The sequence below is a fragment of the Ambystoma mexicanum genome, chromosome 6p (assembly GCF_040938575.1).
Source record: "Ambystoma mexicanum isolate Mex_15411 chromosome 6p, UKY_AmexF1_1, whole genome shotgun sequence".
NCBI classification, from domain to species: Eukaryota; Metazoa; Chordata; class Amphibia; order Caudata; family Ambystomatidae; genus Ambystoma; species Ambystoma mexicanum.
Genome location: NC_090935.1, coordinates 1,155,018,498 through 1,155,037,233, shown reverse-complemented (window position 1 = coordinate 1,155,037,233; position 18,736 = coordinate 1,155,018,498). Strand labels below are relative to the sequence as shown.

The 18,736-nt window shown below is 44.6% G+C and overlaps 1 protein-coding gene across 3 annotated transcripts in view; it reads right to left on the bottom strand.

The window, feature by feature from the left end:
* The window catches only part of ENTREP1 (endosomal transmembrane epsin interactor 1), a 367,539-nt gene that overhangs the window by 236,788 nt on the left and 112,015 nt on the right, over positions 1 to 18,736 (bottom strand). For all 3 annotated transcript variants that reach the window (XM_069625781.1, XM_069625780.1, XM_069625782.1), the window contains exon 2: positions 7,613 to 7,669. In XM_069625781.1, coding sequence (XP_069481882.1) covers positions 7,613 to 7,669 — 57 coding nt within the window. The remainder of the gene's footprint in view (positions 1 to 7,612; positions 7,670 to 18,736) is intronic.

Sequence of the window (18,736 nt, the reverse complement as noted above, 5' to 3'; positions counted from 1 at the left end):
GAATGCCTTTTGGTTGCCTGAGATGACCCTCAATGTAGCACAGCATAACAGCTGACTGCATTTCTTTTCCATGGCAGAGATAAACACAACAAACCAACGTAGCCCTGAGGGCTACGGCAGAGTTGCTAAAGATGCTGCTATTTTGGTTCACTTAATGAATCCCTGCCTCAGTGTTTGTTTTAATCTCTCCCAACCATTTCCAAGGAGTTGTGCATGTTGGGAATTCACGACCTAATGTTGGGAAGCGGGGACGATCGTCCCAGGCTCCCAAGAGGTTTCGAATGAGGCAAAGGCCTAAGAATGTGTTGTAGACGTCTGGGGAGGCTATAGGGGCAGGTGGGCGTCGACAGAAGCTGCAGTATGGGTACATTATTATATGTCTGGGTGTAGATTGGACATAAAATCAAACACCATCTTAGAAGATAGCAGCCATTTTGAAATTGAGGCCTAGTGCCGCACTGCAGCCAGGGCAAGAGGCCCAGCCTCAGAACATTAGAAATATGTGCGTGAATGCAGGGTCAGGTTGCAACCTGGGCAGCAGTGAGAAAGGCCAAACCTGTCGAGATTCATAAACCTCTCATAGTCTCATTTCAGTAGTACTGGCATCCCAGAAAGAATGTGCCCTGCAAGCCCATGAGGGGGCCGAGATCTCCCTGTGAACAGTTATCCCACAAGAAGGAGGGCACAAGCCTCCAAACATCGCCAGTCCAAACCCTAACTTTTAGTGCCCGGATGCCCCTGGCCCCAGGATTCCAAGGTACAAACCAGCTCCAGACCACCGATCATAAAACTGTTAGATCACCAATCGATCAGGAAGATCTGAGAGCAGGGGTGGACTGCCCCCACCATCAATCCATGTGATTTGTGCTGCAAGGTGCCAGGGGAAAAAGTAACAAATCTAAAACCAGGGTGGGAAGATTTGGGAGAGCGCTGATGCGTCTGAGATCGAGCTGGGGTTTGCAAGATCATTGTGGCCTTGAGAGTATCATCTGTGCCCATGTCTGCAGTAGAAGATGCACATTATGCCACATATAGGGAATGCTATGATTTGTGGTTGTAATTGCCAATTAGGAACCTTGCACCCGATAATGTGCAAAGAAGAAACCCAGGTGGAAGAAGACAGACAGGAGAAGCTGGGACCAATGGCCTGGCACACCTTATGGAGCAGGCAGCAGATGTATAGGATCGCACCAACTAGCCACCTGCATTTGTAATGTACGTCACTTGTGATGCTGCGTGCCTTTATACCCTGTTGATTATGCTGTTTTCGTCAGAGCGCTCCATGGCAGCAAAGTCCTTTGCTGGCGTGTCTGTTTTTTTTAAGGAAATAGACCTAGTTCTCTTTTCAAGAGGTGTACTGGGCCTTTTTCCCTAGTGGGTTGTATTTTTTCTGGTGTGAGCGTTGAGGGGCTTCTCTACACTAAGCACCAGAGGGAATGCCCAGCATTTCTAGAACATTGTTTGGGAGTAGAGTGGTGTGCAAAGACCAGCCCCACCCCTTTTAATGTGTTGGGGTTGTCCAATCTAGCCGGAACTTCACACAAACCTTTTAGCAAATGTTTGGAAAGTGATAATTATTGTAATTCTGCGCTAGTGAATTCGCAACTAAATCCTATGCAACCTAACATATGAAGACAGATGAACATACATATCAGGGTCATCAATGTAACATGTTGAATTCCACAAAACAGAGAACAAGTTAAACAGTACACAATTGCTGTGATGTTCCAATAAAAATAACAATATCGTAGTATAATGTGTTTCTTGGGAACTATGCATCACACGTTATGCTTGCTAGTTTCACTGGATATGGCATCCAATTTTAAAATGGAAAGCTTTGTTATGTTATTGGGGTTTATACCACACACCGCTGCCATTTGCATGGACTCCATGCACCCTGGCGGATCTGAAAGGGAAATTGGGGAGGCGGCTCAGGGTTGAAGAGAGTGAAAAGACACGCAGTTGTGTGCTTAACTGTTGGTACGTGTAGAATCGGGAGGAACTGGCTTGTGTATCGGTCCGTATTGCGTCGTATAATCGCAGGGATGCGTTTCCAGATGGGAGGCCTCAAGTCTTTGACTTGCCAGGATGCTTGGGTCGGTTGTTGAGGCTTGCAAGTTTATTTGTGAGTTCTAGAGTTTGGGGTATTTAGACCAGGGGAGAGGGATGTCTAAAGCAGTTTCTGTTGGCGTGTTTAGTTATTATGTGGTAAGCCAGGGTGGTTGAAATATGGGTACAACGTCCTTTCATCGTGGGATGAAAGGACACTGGGCTTTTCTCTGTTGTCATTTCAACGTGAAAACTCGTCAAATTTTGTAGGGGGGTTAAAAAAAATATTGATGGGGAGTGGGTGTTCGGAAATAAGTAAATAATTAAAGGGGATGGGGGCTGGGAGTGAACCCCCCCCCCAAAAATAATAAATAAATAAATAAATATGATGCGTTTTCGTGTTGCAATATCCACTGAGAAAAACCCATCGTTGTTTCATCCCGCAATGAAATATGATGGAACCGAAATATGAGGTTGTTAGTGGGTTTCTTAGGGATACCTAAATGTGAAACACAATACTGCGCAATATAGAATATTGCAGTGCACTTTCCTGAGAAGCCCAAATGTGAACACAATATAGAAATAATGCTGTTTGCTTCCTTAGGGATACCTAGGTGTGAAACACAATAGAATAGGACCTCTATACAACAATGCAATGCACTTTCTTAGGGACGCCTACATGTGAACAACAGAAGAGTACCATATAGAGAGCAAAGCAGTGTGATTTCTTTGGGATACCTAGGGGCAGATTCTCATAAAATAGTGCAAATAAAAGGGCCACAGAGAATGCGTCTGTTTCTTTTGCACTATTTTTTAAAATGCGCTAGTTACCTTATCCTCACAGGTGACCTGAGCGTTTCAGGAGGGGCCGGACAGTGGTGCAAAGATGCGCTGTCCAAGCCATGTCCAGACCCTTTCCGCCCTCTGACACTAATGTATGACAGGGTACCAGCAGCCATTTGGGGGGGATGGAAATGCTATTGTTGCAGCTGCGGTTTAACCCGCGGCTTTCCCAGCTCAAAAACAAATAATGGCAGGGTCGGAAATGACCCTGCCATGATTGGTGCCTCCACCTGCGCCTGTTTTAAAAGGCACTGGGCGATGACCATCATTTCCGCGTATTTCAAGGCGCATCCCGTTTCATAATTCGGGATGCGCTTAAAAAGTATGCAGATACGCCCACTTTCTCTTCGCAAATGTGCAAAGGGGGAATTGGGCAGCGCAGCCACATTTATGACACAAGTGAGGAGATGCACTAGTTCATTTCCTCACTTGCGCCAAAACAAGTTTTGAGAATCTGGTCCCTGGATTTGAAACGCCATAGGGCACAATATGAAACAATGCAATGCCTTTTTTGGGGACGCTTTGGTGTGAACACAATAGTGTACAACATAGAAACAATGCAATGCGCTTTCCTTGTAATAGCTAGGTGTGAAGAGAATAGAACATGGATATTGAGCAATATGTTATGTTATGTTATTTAATTTGTAACGCGCACCGTGGCCCGAAGGCATAAGGGCACACACAGAACAAATACCCAGGCATCACAAGAACATAGGCCACAAAAATGGCTCCCAGACCGCGATCATAAAGCAGTGCTTGATATCAAACATGATCTAAACCTAGGGGCCTTTAATCCCCTTTTGAACAGTTCTCTTGATTCGCTCCTCCTTAGTTCGGGTGGGATTGAATTCCATGCTAAGGGGGCTAATGCAAAGAATGCACGTTCCCTAACCATGGTCAGTCTGGTCCTGGGAACCATGAGTAGATTACAATCATTTGATCTCAAGGACCTTGCCTGAGGTTTCTTCAGGATTTCTGAATGATATGTAGGGCTATTTCCTGTGAGACATTGTGAGTTACAGACAAGAGACGAAAAGAGATTCTTGCTTCTATAGATAGCCAATTAACATTTCTTCTGGCTTCAGGCATGCGCGCTCTTCTGTTTAGTCCTACAGCTGCTCTGACCGCACTGTTTTGAATGGTATGAAGCCTAGAGCAGCCCCCCCCTTGCTAATACCAACTGGTAGACTACTACAAAAGTCAATTTTGGTACTAATGATGGCTCTGGCTATTGTGATGCAGCTTTATTCAGAAACAAACAGGCATATCTGGGACAGCAGTCTAATATGATAAACAGTGGTAGATACTAGGTTGTTAACCGGAGCCTGCATATTTAGAGTGTGATCCAGGAAGACCCCTAGGGTCTCCTCTTTCTGTTGGATAGTGATCTTACAATCTGCCATCTGTATGTGTTGGCACGCTGGATGTAATATATGAATTCTAGTTGGAGAGCCCACTACCATAACCTGGGTTTTTTCATCATTGAGTGCAAGTCCGTTCTGTATCATCCAGGTCTGAATCAGTTTATATGCCTTATTAATCATTTCATCGTCCTCTGTATGAACTCTGGAGAGGGGGATCACGCATTGAGTGTATTATGCGTAATAAGTTAAACAAACTCCCTTCTCCTTGAGCAAATGGAATAATGGAACAGTAAAAATGTTATACAGGGACGGAGAGAGACAGGCCCCCTGTGGAACACGTAAAGTAAGCGTTCTGGGGTTGCCTGTGCACCCCTGGTGCAGACTCTCACTGGTCTATCTTCTAAAAAGGATTTCACCCAAGTTGCTGCATCATGGGGGAAGTTTGCAACCTTCTGCAGTCTGTCAGTCAAAAGAGAATGATCTACCGAGTCAAATGCGGCTGATAGGTCCAGCAGCTTAAGTATGACCATTTCACCTTTATCAATGGATTGGAGCATGGATGATTTCAAATCCAGCAATGCGGTCTTCGTACCACAACCCGGCCTAAACCCAGATTGCCATTTGTTGAGAATGTTATTAACCAAATGACCTAGGATCTGTTCGTATGGCATTTTGAGCAGAAATTGTGTGTTGGCGGTGGGTCTATAGTTGGTGGCAATTAAGGGGTGGAGTTTTTTCTAAGAGGGGCGTGATTTATGCGTTTTTGAGCTCTCTGGGTACGCAGTTCTCCTTGAAGGATGAATTAACAAATTAAGTGATCGTACCTATGAGCAACAGGTAGCTTGCCTTAACAGTGAGAGCTGGGCATACATCGCCTTTACAAATGGTTGGTTTTAGTTTACTCACAATGTCTACCATCTCTGTTTCGATCATGGTCCTATAAATGTGCTTTCTTAAGGAAAACTAGATGTGAAAGATACTAGAATACAATTTGTAAGAATGCAATGTGTTTTCTTGGTAATACCTAGGTGTGAAGAGAATAGAGCACAGATATCTAGAGCAATATGCTTTCTTAGGGATAACTAGATGTGAAAGATACTAGAGCACAATCTGTACAACTTCAATGCACTTTCTAAGGGTTGTGAGAACCAAACTGCACATTGGAGTAGTGTACTTTTTTAAAGTTGTCTAGCTGTGAAACATAATTGGGTGAAAATTGTGACAATACAATGCACTTTTAGACGTATACGAATGTGAGTATTGTATAGTGCAATATGGAAAGCAAATTGATTTGATGATTCGACAGTTACTTTATTAAACGTTCAGAAAAGCATTTAAGCAACAAATCCAAACTGGGTCAAATTTATTTGGAGTTTCTAGAGTTTACCACGGTGTACATGTAGTTACATCACTGCAAGCGTAACTCTTATAAATATAACATCCTGTGTTAGTGTTTAGGTTCTAACACCATTTTAGAGCCACTGTTTTGTTTTCTGAAGTCTAGTGGAGTTAGACATATACTACTAGATTGTCCTTGAGCCAGCGGAGTGATTGAAGAGTAATACAATATTTCGATAAATCTACTTACTAACAAGTAATAATCTATTTTGGGTCCCTTCATTGTGAATAGCACTGTTTTCTAGAAAACAGCCGTACGACACACATACAACACCACATTGTTTTAAAAAGTAATTGTAAATGCAGAATTCTTTTCATTGGGACATAATCCATTAGATATTGTTGCCCGCTAGGCAGCACCAATGTAGGCTGGTCCTACAGTAACTATTATTGGCGGAGTGGAGCTAAAGATCTGAGGATCCTCAGAGGTTGTACTGGAGTGCGCAGTCACTGAATTGAGACTCAGTGAACCCTTTCCAGTTTTGCTGAGGAGAGCAATATGGCTAAACAGAGAGGCAGTATTTTTTAGACTCATCCTCGAGGATCTTGCCACAGAGGGTGGATTACACAGTAGGCGGATTGCCAATGTTTGATCTAGAGTATGCACGCTTAGCTTACTTACCTCAATGTATCCATAATGTAGCCCGCCTGAATAGGCAATCCATGAGTATTTTAATCAATGCTTTCCAATCACGGCAGAAGATGCCGAGTGACATGAATCCATAGGCCTACTTACATTTCATGCATTTAGTGTCTAGCGCACAGACACTTATGTACTTACTATTCTAGGAAACGTATTACCCGCGTGCGACTGCACCATCTCCCTTTATCTTTAAATCGAGCTGGCTCGACACCAGAGAACGGGCCATTTTGTACGTGTGACAACCAATCAGTGGAATACAATTTGTACATGACAAACCGAACCAAATATAAGATAGCTAATTGCGTCACTCAAGAGTCTTCATTTTAGGCGATGCTGTGTTGCATACACATATATCACATTGCACGTGACCCAAAGGAGTGTTGGAGCCTTATTATTTATCTTTGGGTATGCAAATTAGAGTTAAGAAAGTTGCACCGCACAACAGCCTAATTTTAATAACGGACTGCAACGTGTTGTAAGTTAGCGTTTGATATTTTTGTATTTTGGGCTACAAAATGTTTTACGCAAACTATGTTTTGGGGGATGTGACCTTAAAGAATTTCATTGTTTGTAATTATTTGTCGTTTTTTGAGAATCTTGATTAGAATTCTGTATTGCATGAACTGGAATTGTTTTAGCAATTTATCCGCAATAAACCTTTCCTTATTGCTACATCTCATAATTGAATGTATTTTTCGAAAACAAATATTTGAAAGTGCTGCACATATTTTTCTTTTGCAAGCCTAGGCTTGCATTAAAAAATGCAAGTGTGCATCAAGGAAAATCTCATGTATTCAATGCATCCATTACAGATAGAGCTGAAGAAGAACATTTAATAATTAGTCCTCAGGCCCTAATCTGTAATATCTGAAAATAATGCATAATGTGGAGCAGCTACTAAACAGCTACAACACACAGAAAGGCTTTCAATGAGAACAATCCAACCAGCTGCTAAAGACAAACGCATGCATGCCAACATACCCTTACTTACTATTCATCTAGTTAACTTCTCGCAAGTTAATAGTTATGACTTCATCACAGTCATCAATAAACAACGACATGTTTCGACTTGAAGGTACCTTATTTGATTGTTCACGTAAAAAAAAAGAAATATCAGGAACGACTTAGCATTGACAGATTCAAGCACCCGGTCTTTCATTGGATAAAGTCGGGCAACGTTCATGAGGCGGGAATGCCATTCAGTTTTCTTGTCATTCGCTTTGTGTATTGATGGACAGTGTGATGGTGAAAGCGCTGTTAGGAAACCTATGCTGGCACAATACAGGTGGAGAAAATGACAATCGGGCGCACTTACCAGCAGCACCATGGGTCTCCTCCATGTTGTCAATCCTATTATTCCTGAAAGAATCACCTGCGATTTAAAGAAACAAAAATTACTTGTATGAGAGGAAGGGTCGTCCTTCTGGACAGAGTACACCTGGTTTTGGCTTAGTGAGTAATGCACTTTACTTCCACTCCAGAAGTCACGTGTGTAAAACTGTTGCAAACGGGGTCTCCGATAAGTAATGGTCTATCGTTGTAACCCTAACGAACCCCAAGTCGAGCCCCTAACTCGGCGCAACCCTTGCAGTGGGGGTGCTGCTTCCACTGCTCTCCCCATTCCTCCTGGGATACAGCACGGGGTCATGTGATGCTGGCATGCCTAATGGGGCCGTGGTGCACCACAACCATTACAGGCCTCTCTATGCAAGTGGGGGATCGGGGGAGGGGGGGCAGGGTTGGGGGTGGCCACAGGATGAACTCTGATTGGTTGATTCAAGTTTACATTCTTCCAAGGTTCCGCTGGGCTAGTAAATCTGCACACCCACAGGCTTTGAGGGCTACACAACAAAAGGTATTACTATTCTCATCCCTGAAATCAAAGCAGGTTATACCCAGAATGCTCCCTGCAAATAATGTTCAAAGAGGCCCCATATTACACCTTTTCATGTGAGAAGATTTGAAAATGTAATAGGTTCCCAGACAAAAGAGGCCCCGGGTGCAGAGGCCTAGCGGGAAATCTCCAGAGTTCCCTATAGGCCTGTCCACCACTGGTCCCTAAAGTGGCTGTGTGCAGTTACACAAAAACAATGTTTTTCTTCCTCAAAATGGTTGTTACTGAAGACTCATTGGGGAAGGTTCCAGGAGTGTATGACTGGTAAGGAGGGCAGAGGTCGCTCTCTTGGAGCCAAGACAGTACAGGGGCCATTGCTGGTTTATCCAGAGCACGTCACTACACTACGTTTTTGCTCAGCTGAACCAATACACATGTGGAGAAGGACCTATGCAAATGAATTCGGTCATGACACAAAAGGCATGCACCTAGGCTAAAATTGCGTGGGGGGCTAACCCTTAACATTTTGGGAGAGGCGCTATCTTTACAGACTGTGGGGGGGGCGGGTAAACTTACTTGTGTGGGGGCATCTAAATTCTGTACACATTCTAATGTTACAATTCTTGTGCAGCTTCAATGTTACAAGCATTTAACTCTCTCCTTTAGGTCTGAAAGCACCCACTTAAGAACTGTTGTGAGAATAACCGGTCTCCAGTCCCCCTACCCTTCCAATCACTCCCCTGGGGGGATCGGAGGGGGTAAGTCCCGATATGTCCAATGGCCCTTGTGCCACTGGCATGGGATTACAAGCAGCCCCAAATGTTATGATGCATCGGTGGCCATCGACATTGAGGGGAAGGAAGGTCGAGTCCCCAAAGAACAAAAGGTTCACATCTGGATCCATCCATCCACTTAGGGAGTCTAAGCAACACAAACCTTATAAAAATGTCTGTTCCCAGTGCTTTAAGTGGGATGAGAAATAGAGAGGGTGTGGGGGGGCTGGAATGATGGGGTGTGGCCTAAAGTATGGGCGTGGCCTGAAGAGTCCCCAGCACAGGACAATAAAAAAGAAAAGTTGTGGGTTACCTTTTTTTTTATTGTCTCGCGCTGGGGATTCACCAGAGCCCTAAGCCAGTGTTGAACTACACTGTACTGTTTTCACTGCTGCTCAATTTATTTTGTTTCATTCATTATTAGACTGTGTCAAGCAGTAAATTGAATGGAATCCAGCATTTACCAAATAGCTCAGTGCAATGTGATGCAGCCTTGTCATCAGCAGGGGTCGGGTTTTAATCCCGGCACAGGACAATACATTTTTTTTTTTTAATGGTTTGTTTTTGTTGCCCCATGCAAGGAATTTCAACCAGAGTTTTTTACAATAGACTGCCCGTTATGGGCTTTTTGTATCATGCAGTCTATCAATGAATCAAACGAATTCCATACTAAGTAATGATGCAAGGTGACACTGGCGGTTCCCAGTCATAGGATCGACAACAAAAGGATCGACGGGTCAAAGGATCGATACAAAAGGATCGACGGGTCAAAGGATCGACACAAAAGGATCAACGGGTCAAAGGATCGACACAAAAGGATCAACGGGTCAAAGGATCGACACAAAAGGATCGACGGGTCAAAGGATCGAATTTTTTTTTCTTTTTTTTTTCCACTTTTTTGTTTTTTTATATATAATTTTAAAAAATGTGATCCTTTGACCCGTCAATCCTTTTGCGTCGATCCTTTGACCGTCGATCCTTTGAATTCGATCCTTTGACCGGACACCGACACTGGCTATCACCGGCGGTTGCGTGGGTTCGAATCCCGTGCACAGAAAGTTGAAAAATGTGGTTGTTGGTAGAGGTTTGGCTCGATCAAGGTTTTGGGAGACTACCGGGGCTCAGTCCCAGCCCACTTAAAGCCCTGCCTGTTCCTCCAGTATACTTCTTAACTTATGGGTTGATGTCTTTTGAATTGTCAGGGCATCATGCCTTAACTCGCCTGTGCCAGTAAAGAAATGAGACATCATCATATGCTGTCAAGGTATCACAGCCAAGCGTTCACCCTTGCCATATGTGTCCAGTGTGGGGGGGCACAGGTTTGAAGTCCCTCAAACAGAGCTCGTCAAAGTTCCAGGGTTGATAAATCGAGCACTATTAAACCGGATAATACCCGTAACTACCGCCGGAATCGGGCACATAAAGAGTGATTTCATAGGCACAGAAGCCAACCATCATAACATTATAGTATTGTATATTTGTAAGGGTACATGTTGGATGGCTCTGCTCTCTCGCCCATATCTTTCGCTCCCTTATATTGCCTTTTAGCTTCAGAGTGCCAGTCCTGCATTCAGCGCCATGAGGCCGAGCTTCCAACAGTAGGGACTTATTCATGAAGAAGAGTAAAAAGTGGATCAGGTGGGAGGAGAAAAAAAGGGATGAAACCACACTAGTTGTAAACAGGATTGAACGAAGACTACTTAATCCTTTGGACAATAGCGCAGTGTAACATTACTTTACACCCAGGGTTTGGCAAAGTCAAAAGTGACTGAAATATGAATGAAAAAACGATAGGGGAGATTTATCAAAGAGGCGCCCTTGTTTTAAATTAGGCGCAGTAGGCCTGCACCGCTTAGGGTGACCAGATTTTCAAAACAAAAAACCAGGGACAGGCCACCAACATAAAAAAAGGACAACAATCGGGGGTGGGGCTTGCATAAATGTGGCAGCACATTCAAATTGGGTTATTTTCAACTGGTCCATATTTGCAATTAAAGTAAAGAAAACCTTCCTATGATAGTAATTTCTTGCATATATTATATTTAGAGCTCCCACCCCCATTCTGGCATATCATATGGGCTGAAATCCTGTAGGTACTAGTGCCAAACACCTGGCTGCTTCTGTGAACAGTAGTGGTGGAATTACCTATAAATGTTGGGGACCGGGATCAGTGTTTGTTGAGGCATATCTGCAGCATTGAGAGCCAGCATGACAGTCTGAGCTGAGATAGAGCACACGTGCCACGTCAAACAGCGGAAAAATCATCCATAATGGAGCTAGCATTTTCAGCTGTAGCTGCAGAGCCAGTGCAGCTAGCAGTGCTTTAAGTGGGCTGGGCCCCAGCAGTCTCCAAAAAATGGCCCCCTGGTCCCACTGCAACATTTCGGGACACATAACGGGCCACTGCCTCAGCCGCCACGGCAGATGCACCGGCCATTAAGTCAGACAAGCTGATAGCAGTGCCAGCCAGCCACGGAGACGCTGTGGCTGGCTGGCACTTCTGTCAGTCACTGTAAATTCCTCTGGTGACCCCTCGTGCGGTGTCACCAGAGGAAGTTACTGTCCTTTGTTTCCCCACTCCCTCCCCAGGTCGCCAAGGTGTCTTTAACCCTCGGCGAACCTGGAAACTCCTTGACATATTTCGAATTTATGAAAGATGACTTGAAAAGTACACAATTCAAGCCATCTTTTATGAAGCTTTGCTGACGGACAAAGACACCTCAGGCTTTGTCGGTCGCCAAAGCTTTATATAAGATGGCTTGAATTGTGTACTTTTCAAGCCATCTTTTGTATACATAGAAATATTTTTAAAAGATGGCTTGAAAAGTATGCAAACCGTAAAGTATGCAAAAAAATATATATGTGTTATATATTTATGTGCATGCCTTACTATGGTTTGTGTACTTTGCAAGCCATCTTGAAGTACACAAACCATAGTAAGGCACACATACAAATATATAAAAGTAAGCATTTATATACTTATGTGCGCATCTTACTATGGTTTGTGTACTTTTCAAGCCATCTTTTATAAAGATAGAAATATGTTAGATATTTGTATGTTTAGAAAAGATGGCTTGCATAGTACACAAACCATAGTAAGGTACGCACATAAATATGTAGCATTTATATATATTTGTGTGCATACCTTACGGTTTGCGTACTTTTTTAGGCCACGGCCATCCCACAAGTCACGGCCCCAAATGAGGGCCTGCCTCGATTTCTTACACCACTTAAAGCCCTGGCAGCTAGTCAGTGCCCAGCGGACTCAAGCTGTATGATGATGCGGTGGGTCCAGGAATCCTCAGTTGTAGAAGAAGAGAGGAGTGCACAAGACTGTTAAAGTCCTGCTGAAGTTTAAAATGCTGCACATGGAATTGAAATGAACTGGAGCAAATTAGTCATGCCCGAGAAGCATGGAGGGAAATGAGGAGAAAACTGAGCATGCGCAGAGCCTCTAAATCAGCTGTGCACATGCTCACAAAGTGATCCATTAACCCGTCAACCCAAAAAAAGGGACAGTGTTTTCTGACATTCAAAAACCAGGACATGGTTTGTAAACTTAAACTCTCGGGACCCCGGGACGCGGGTAAAATACTGTAACAGTCCCGGGAAAACCGGGACGTCTGGTCACCCTAGCATCGCTGCACACGTATCGTAGAATTTGCATGGCGCCCACCCTTTGCAGAGAATTTTCAATTTGGCCTGGGGGCGGGCATGGGCAGCCAAAGCATGGGAGAACAACAGTCACCATGGTGACAGCTTTGCTCATTTTTGATGATTCTGAGGTGAACTAATGCTCTTCTGGGTGAGAGGGGTAGAAGGAAGCATCGCTGAAATGGGAAGGTGGCACGATGCATAAAAGAAAGGGTGTAGTAGAAAGGGCGTACACTCTCATGCATATTTCGGTGAAGCACCAGCGAGCTACCATTTTACATTTTGCCAGTGCCGGTACCCATTACAGAATCCCGCTGCCCCAGGCGCAGCCCTTAACCACACTTTACAAGAACAGTAGCTTGACTGATACTTGTTCTTGATGTTAGCAAGAACAAGTATCAGCCGAACAACAGAACTAAGCACCCTGCTGTTCTGCATTTGTGGTGGGTTGGCGCGATTAGTGGCAGGCCCAGGACTCCTCGCCAAGGGGTTCCTGATGCGTCACTAATCGTGTCAAAAAAGCAGTGAAAAGCTCGGCTCAACTCAGGCCGCCCCTGACCAGTGCTGTAACAATGTTGGGGCAAGGGGTATGGGCAGTGGTCGAAGTGTACGAAAAGAAGTAGTGGAAGTATGTTCCCTACCGGTCTGGCCCACACCCCCCACACCTCATCCCTGTGCCCCCTTCCACACACAATCCAAACCCCCAAACAAACACACCTGCTATTTATGAGATTGTATAGTGCAGTGCACTGAAGTGCAAGCTTCAACTTCATCCTACACTGTTATTTTACAACTAAACCATTCCAGAACGGTTTCTTTTTAAAATAAAAGGATAGGAACGGTGAAACTTAAAAATAAAAAGTATGGGAACACAGCTCCTGACCGCTCCCGCCCACTTCGACCTCTCGGTATGGGGGCGCATACATCTCACAGAGGGCGATGGCAGACCTGGGGCCAACCCTGCATGCAGCCATAGGTTAAAGAAGTGACAGCCATAGAGAGAGTTAGCATCATTGAAAAAGAGCAATGCCCCAAGTCAAGGGTTCATCCATCATGGTCACACAGAAGGACAAAACAATTTGAGCAAGCCCGCATTTGTGCTGACCTGTATCTGTCCAACCTGTTGATCAGCAGAGAAATACACGTAACACCCGCAGGCAATGCCCCAAATGCATCCCTCAGCGGCATAATGGATCTGCATGGAAACATCCGAAGATAGAACCTCTGAACTTGGGGATCCCATTAGCTGCAGAGGGCTCCCAAGGCGCATATGTTGCACACTCGTTGCCTTGATGGCGCTATCAACATGAGTGAGGTCATCTTGGTGCACCTGCGGACAGAGGAAGAACACCTGCCAAGGCTAAGAGCGGCTCTACAGAAACTGAAGGACTGTTGTCTAGCCATGCAATTAAGCAACGCTCTGGCCTTTAACTCAGGCCCCTGGTGCCGTTACCACCCGTTCCAGTTCGTGGAACAGGTGATTATTGCTATTAGCACCCTGGGATGCCAATCTGGTAACCTGGGGTGCTAAGACCAATGTATTTTCTTTCAATGAACAGGTCTCCTCGCAGCGCCCTATTCATTGAGAGAAAAAATACACAAAATGGCCGCCACGTAGCTGAAAGAGGGTTTATAGTAAATATGGCGAATGCAAAAATGTCAAAAAAAAGAATGCAGAAAAAAAAAATTCAAATGTGATTTTTTTTTAATGGGGGGGTTCCACCCCAAGCCCCTGTTTATTTTTACTAGCTAAACCAAAAAAAAACCTACCTTCGACATTTTTGCATTCGGCCATTTTTTTTTTACATTATAACTGGATACCCCGAAAGAGAGGTCTCCAAGCGGAGTCCCTCTTCCATTTCCATGGTGGCCTATCAGAGAGACGGAGCGAAGCAGAGGCGGTGGATGTCGCGCCCAGTGGTGGCACTTAAATTGTTCTGTGGTACGAATCCTCGTCCCCAAAAATAAGAAAAGGGGTGCTTTTTTTAAAGTGTAAAAACAGAGGTGTGCCCCCTTGAAAACCTAACAAAAGGGTCGTTTTTTGTTGTTGCATACTGCAGGTTGGCACTAAATAGGGCATTGAAGTACTGTAATGGTAAAAGCCACAGCTGGGCTTCACAGGCCCCCAAGTCATTCCCCAAAATGGTGCTAATCGCAACTTTCCCTGACAAGTCACAGCTCACTGGGAAGGGACAATAAGCTTTCCAAAGCGCATCATTATGTGCAGTATCCGCAGTATCTGGCTGCATCACATAAGCCTGAAGCAGTGCAATGCATGCACACATGCACATTGTATTCAGAAGATGCTTCTGTGAAACAATTATGTGATGTGAAAACAAGTAGGGCAATACACATAGATGTCTGGTTGTCTTGTGCAAGTAAGATATTTTCATGCATCAGGGTGCTGTAAATGTTTACAAACTCCTTGATTCCAGGAATAAGGGGTGTTTCAAATGAATGTTGAAAACAAGGAAAGGAGGAGTTTTATTAAAATGGGGACGAGCAGGGTACAACTTTAAACTGTGAGTGCCACCACCAGGATGTCACGGCTGCAGTAGGCAGGTAAGTGGGCCGGGTGATTGGAAGGATAGGAACATGGATGGGAAGGGAGGGGGGGTAGATGGGGGTGCAGGATGGATGAAGCAGCTGCCAGGTTGCTTGGATCATGGGATTCAACCCACGATCCAAGCAACCTGACTGGTTGCTTCCCTGCCCCTGGTGCTAATATTCTTCAAAGACCAGTTGGAGGTCATTGGGTATTTCCTCGTCTGTGAAGGCCTCAGAACTGATCAGAAGAAAGTGAAAGACATTGAGGAATCATCATCCCCACAATCTGTCCAGGAATATGCAGAATGGCTCATGGCTATCGATGGTCCATGTCAAAGCTGGCAATGCTCACAAAGCCCCTCTTCAACCTGAGTGGGGCTAGAGTGAGCACCAGGTCAACATCAGCACTTGTGGCATAGATGCGGCTGTTCTCATGCAAACAAACCACTCAGAAAAATGGAACACTATTGCATAGACCCGCTGAGCTATTGGCCCATGGAGCCAAGGTACTCACAGAGCGAGAAGGAGGCCATAGCAGTACTGTGGGGGCATAAGCACTTCCAACTGCACACACACATAGAAAGAGTTTCATGTCCGTGTCAGATCAAAAACCATTGGGTCCCCATTGTTCTCAGCACAGGTTGGAGGCCACTTGCCAGGTTTGAAAAGTGGGTGTGGACAACCGAGCAGCCTTCCTAGCCAGACACTCGAGGCGGGGTACCCCACTGGAATTACCGCAGCTCAAAAGACTGAGGTGCATGTACGCATGGTGGTGGAAATTGTGCTTCCCAAAGCACTGCGCATACTGGAAATCTGAAGATTAATGGACAATGGCAAATGCATTCAAATCGTTCTATCCACTCTGGAGTCAGGACAATGGCTCCCAAGCACGCCTTAACTAAATAGACAAACACTATTCTGCCTTCATCATTGATGGAAACACCATACAATACTCTAGTGAAGTAAAAACGCTTGGTGCCTACCTGGACTCCACCTTATTCCTTAAAAAACAGGTGAACATCACAGCATCCACCACGGCCTACACCAACAAATGTATAAATGCATGTAAACCTTACTAATGATCCAGCAGCCTCTTAACACTAGACAGAGCACTGATCCTCTCAAAGCTGGACTATTGTATCACCTTATTCCTTGGTTCCTCCTCAAGGAACTTAAACAAACTCCAAGTCCTGCAAAACAACGCTTTAAAACCAGCTCTGAACATTCCACGTTCCAGCCACATCTCCTCCTTCAGGAGAGACGCACTCTGGTTGCCCGTACGCGACAGAATCACACTACGATTACTAGTAATCATGCACAAATGTCTCTCAAACACAGCACCAAAATACCTCACGGATAAATTCTCTAGAACTTTATCTGATAGATCCACTAGATCTAACTACCTTTACCGACTTACCATCCCTAACTACAACCTAAAAACGACTGGAGGATCCAGCTTAACAGTGCTCGCTGCCAAGTGCTGGAACTCACTCCCGCCAGCCATTAGATCTGAAACCTCATTTTGGGCATTCAGAGTCAAAATCAAATCTTGTCTCCTTTCCCAAACTGCTATCTAGCACACTACATTAGCTCCCACAATGTAAATTACACATACTGCACACAATCGATATGCTGTACCTGCATTACTTAATATGTGCCAAAAGTAGTCAGAACCTGCCTGACTTAATCTACATGTAAATACATTATCTATTGCTTTGTGACACTGTAACCTTGTAATTGCTACTATGTAAAAATTATAAATATGTCTGTCGTATGTATCTTATTATGTAACCTACTATGTTTTCAAGTACAAGCGTCAAGTTACCCTTGGGTTAGGTGCGCTATACAAGTAATAAACTAAACTAAACTAATGGAAGCCGATGCTCTGCCAGAACCACCACAACCACACCTCTGAAGTTAAAGCGGTGTTTACTGCTATGGCCACTACTCGTTAAGACTTGCCACTCTCTGAGGACAGCCGGTTGCTCAAGGGTAACAGAACCTTCATTCCTACGTCCCTTTCTGCCCTGGTGGTACTGCTGCCCACCCATGAAGGAAACAAGGGGGCCTTCAAGCACTAAGAAGACCTACAAGAAAGGATATGCTTGCAGGGAGTCAATTAGAGGGTTAAGGAAATCATTGGCACTGGTGTCTATGCCGGCCTTTGCTGGGATGATCCGCTCCACCCGTTTACACTGAGGAGAGAGTTCCCATGATGTGTGCAGATTCCTGTTACAAGCTCGTAGGCGCTCATCTGTCGGTATTAATGGATGACTGTCCCAGATACCCAAAGGTGGAAGCAGCAGAGTCCAGTGGTGCAGAGGAAGCATTTACAAGATTTTGCCTGACAATGCCCAACCATTTTAAAACTGAGAATACTGCAACTACTTTGCTCTCCTGGGGGTCAAGCAAATCTGCAAGGCAAGCAGAGATGCTTAAAGGTTCATGAGAAAGTTGAATAAAGTCAACTGTGTGGCCCGAGAAAGACGGCGAGAGTTGAAAATCAAACTGTACACATTCTTGGGAAACTATCCTAACTCCTTCACAGGGGTGTGCCACAGCTACTCTCCTCACTGGCTAGCTTCCATCCTCAACTACCAGCGCACAGCTCCTGAACCCCAGCAGAACCCACTATTAAGTATTGTTTGTTTGTTTGTTTGTTTGTTTTTATTACTTATATTGCGCACCAGACCCAAGGGTAACCGGGCGCATTTTATAAGACAGCTCAAAACTTTGTTACAAGATCACAAGGCAAAAATAGCGAAAATAGAGCCACAAGAATAATATACAACAAAATATACAGGAATATACACAAAATATACAGGAATATACAGCATGTAAAGTGTAAAAGCATGTATTTATGGTCCTAAGCAGAAATTCCTAGGCTTGAATAAGTCCAGGCAGTAGATGATCTAAAGTGTGTCTGCATTTTTGATCCATGTTATAAGGTTGTGTCGGAATGTGGGGTAGGGTTGGTCCGTCTTCAAGGTGGATGGTAGGGCATTCCAGAGTTGAGCTGCTTTCACCTGAAAGCTGCAGCCACCGACTTTAGTCAGTTTGACTCTAGGAATGGATAGGTTATTGGAGTTAGCAGATCTAGTAAGTCTTGTTGGTTTTAGTTTGGTGAATCTGGCAGAGAGGTACTGCGGTGCAGCGTTGTTAAGGCATTTGTGGACCAAAGAGGCAACTTTTAGTTGGATTTTTTCCTGAGTAGAGAGCCAGTTGTTAGCTCGTCTGATGTGGGCTCTCCTGGGGATGCAAAGTGCTGCTCTAAGCGCGTTGTTCTGCAGAGTTTGAATTCTTTTGATAATTTCCTTGTTAGCCCCGATATAGAGCGAATTGCAGTAGTCCAGTTTTGATAACACGAGCGCTCTCGCGGATGTGATGCAGCTATCGTTTGATAGGAAGGGTTTGCCTGCTCTTATCAATTTGGAGGTGTATGCGGTTGCTGAAGCCATCGCATTGACCTGCTTGTTGAAAGAAAGGGTGGAGTCCAGGTAGAAACCCAGAGTTTTGACCGCTTGGGCGGTTGTGATTTGGTTGTTGTCGATATTGAAGGAGGAGTAGTTGGGGCCCAGTTTTCTGAGGGTGGGGGGTGTGCCCAGGATGATGATTTCAGTTTTGTCATCAT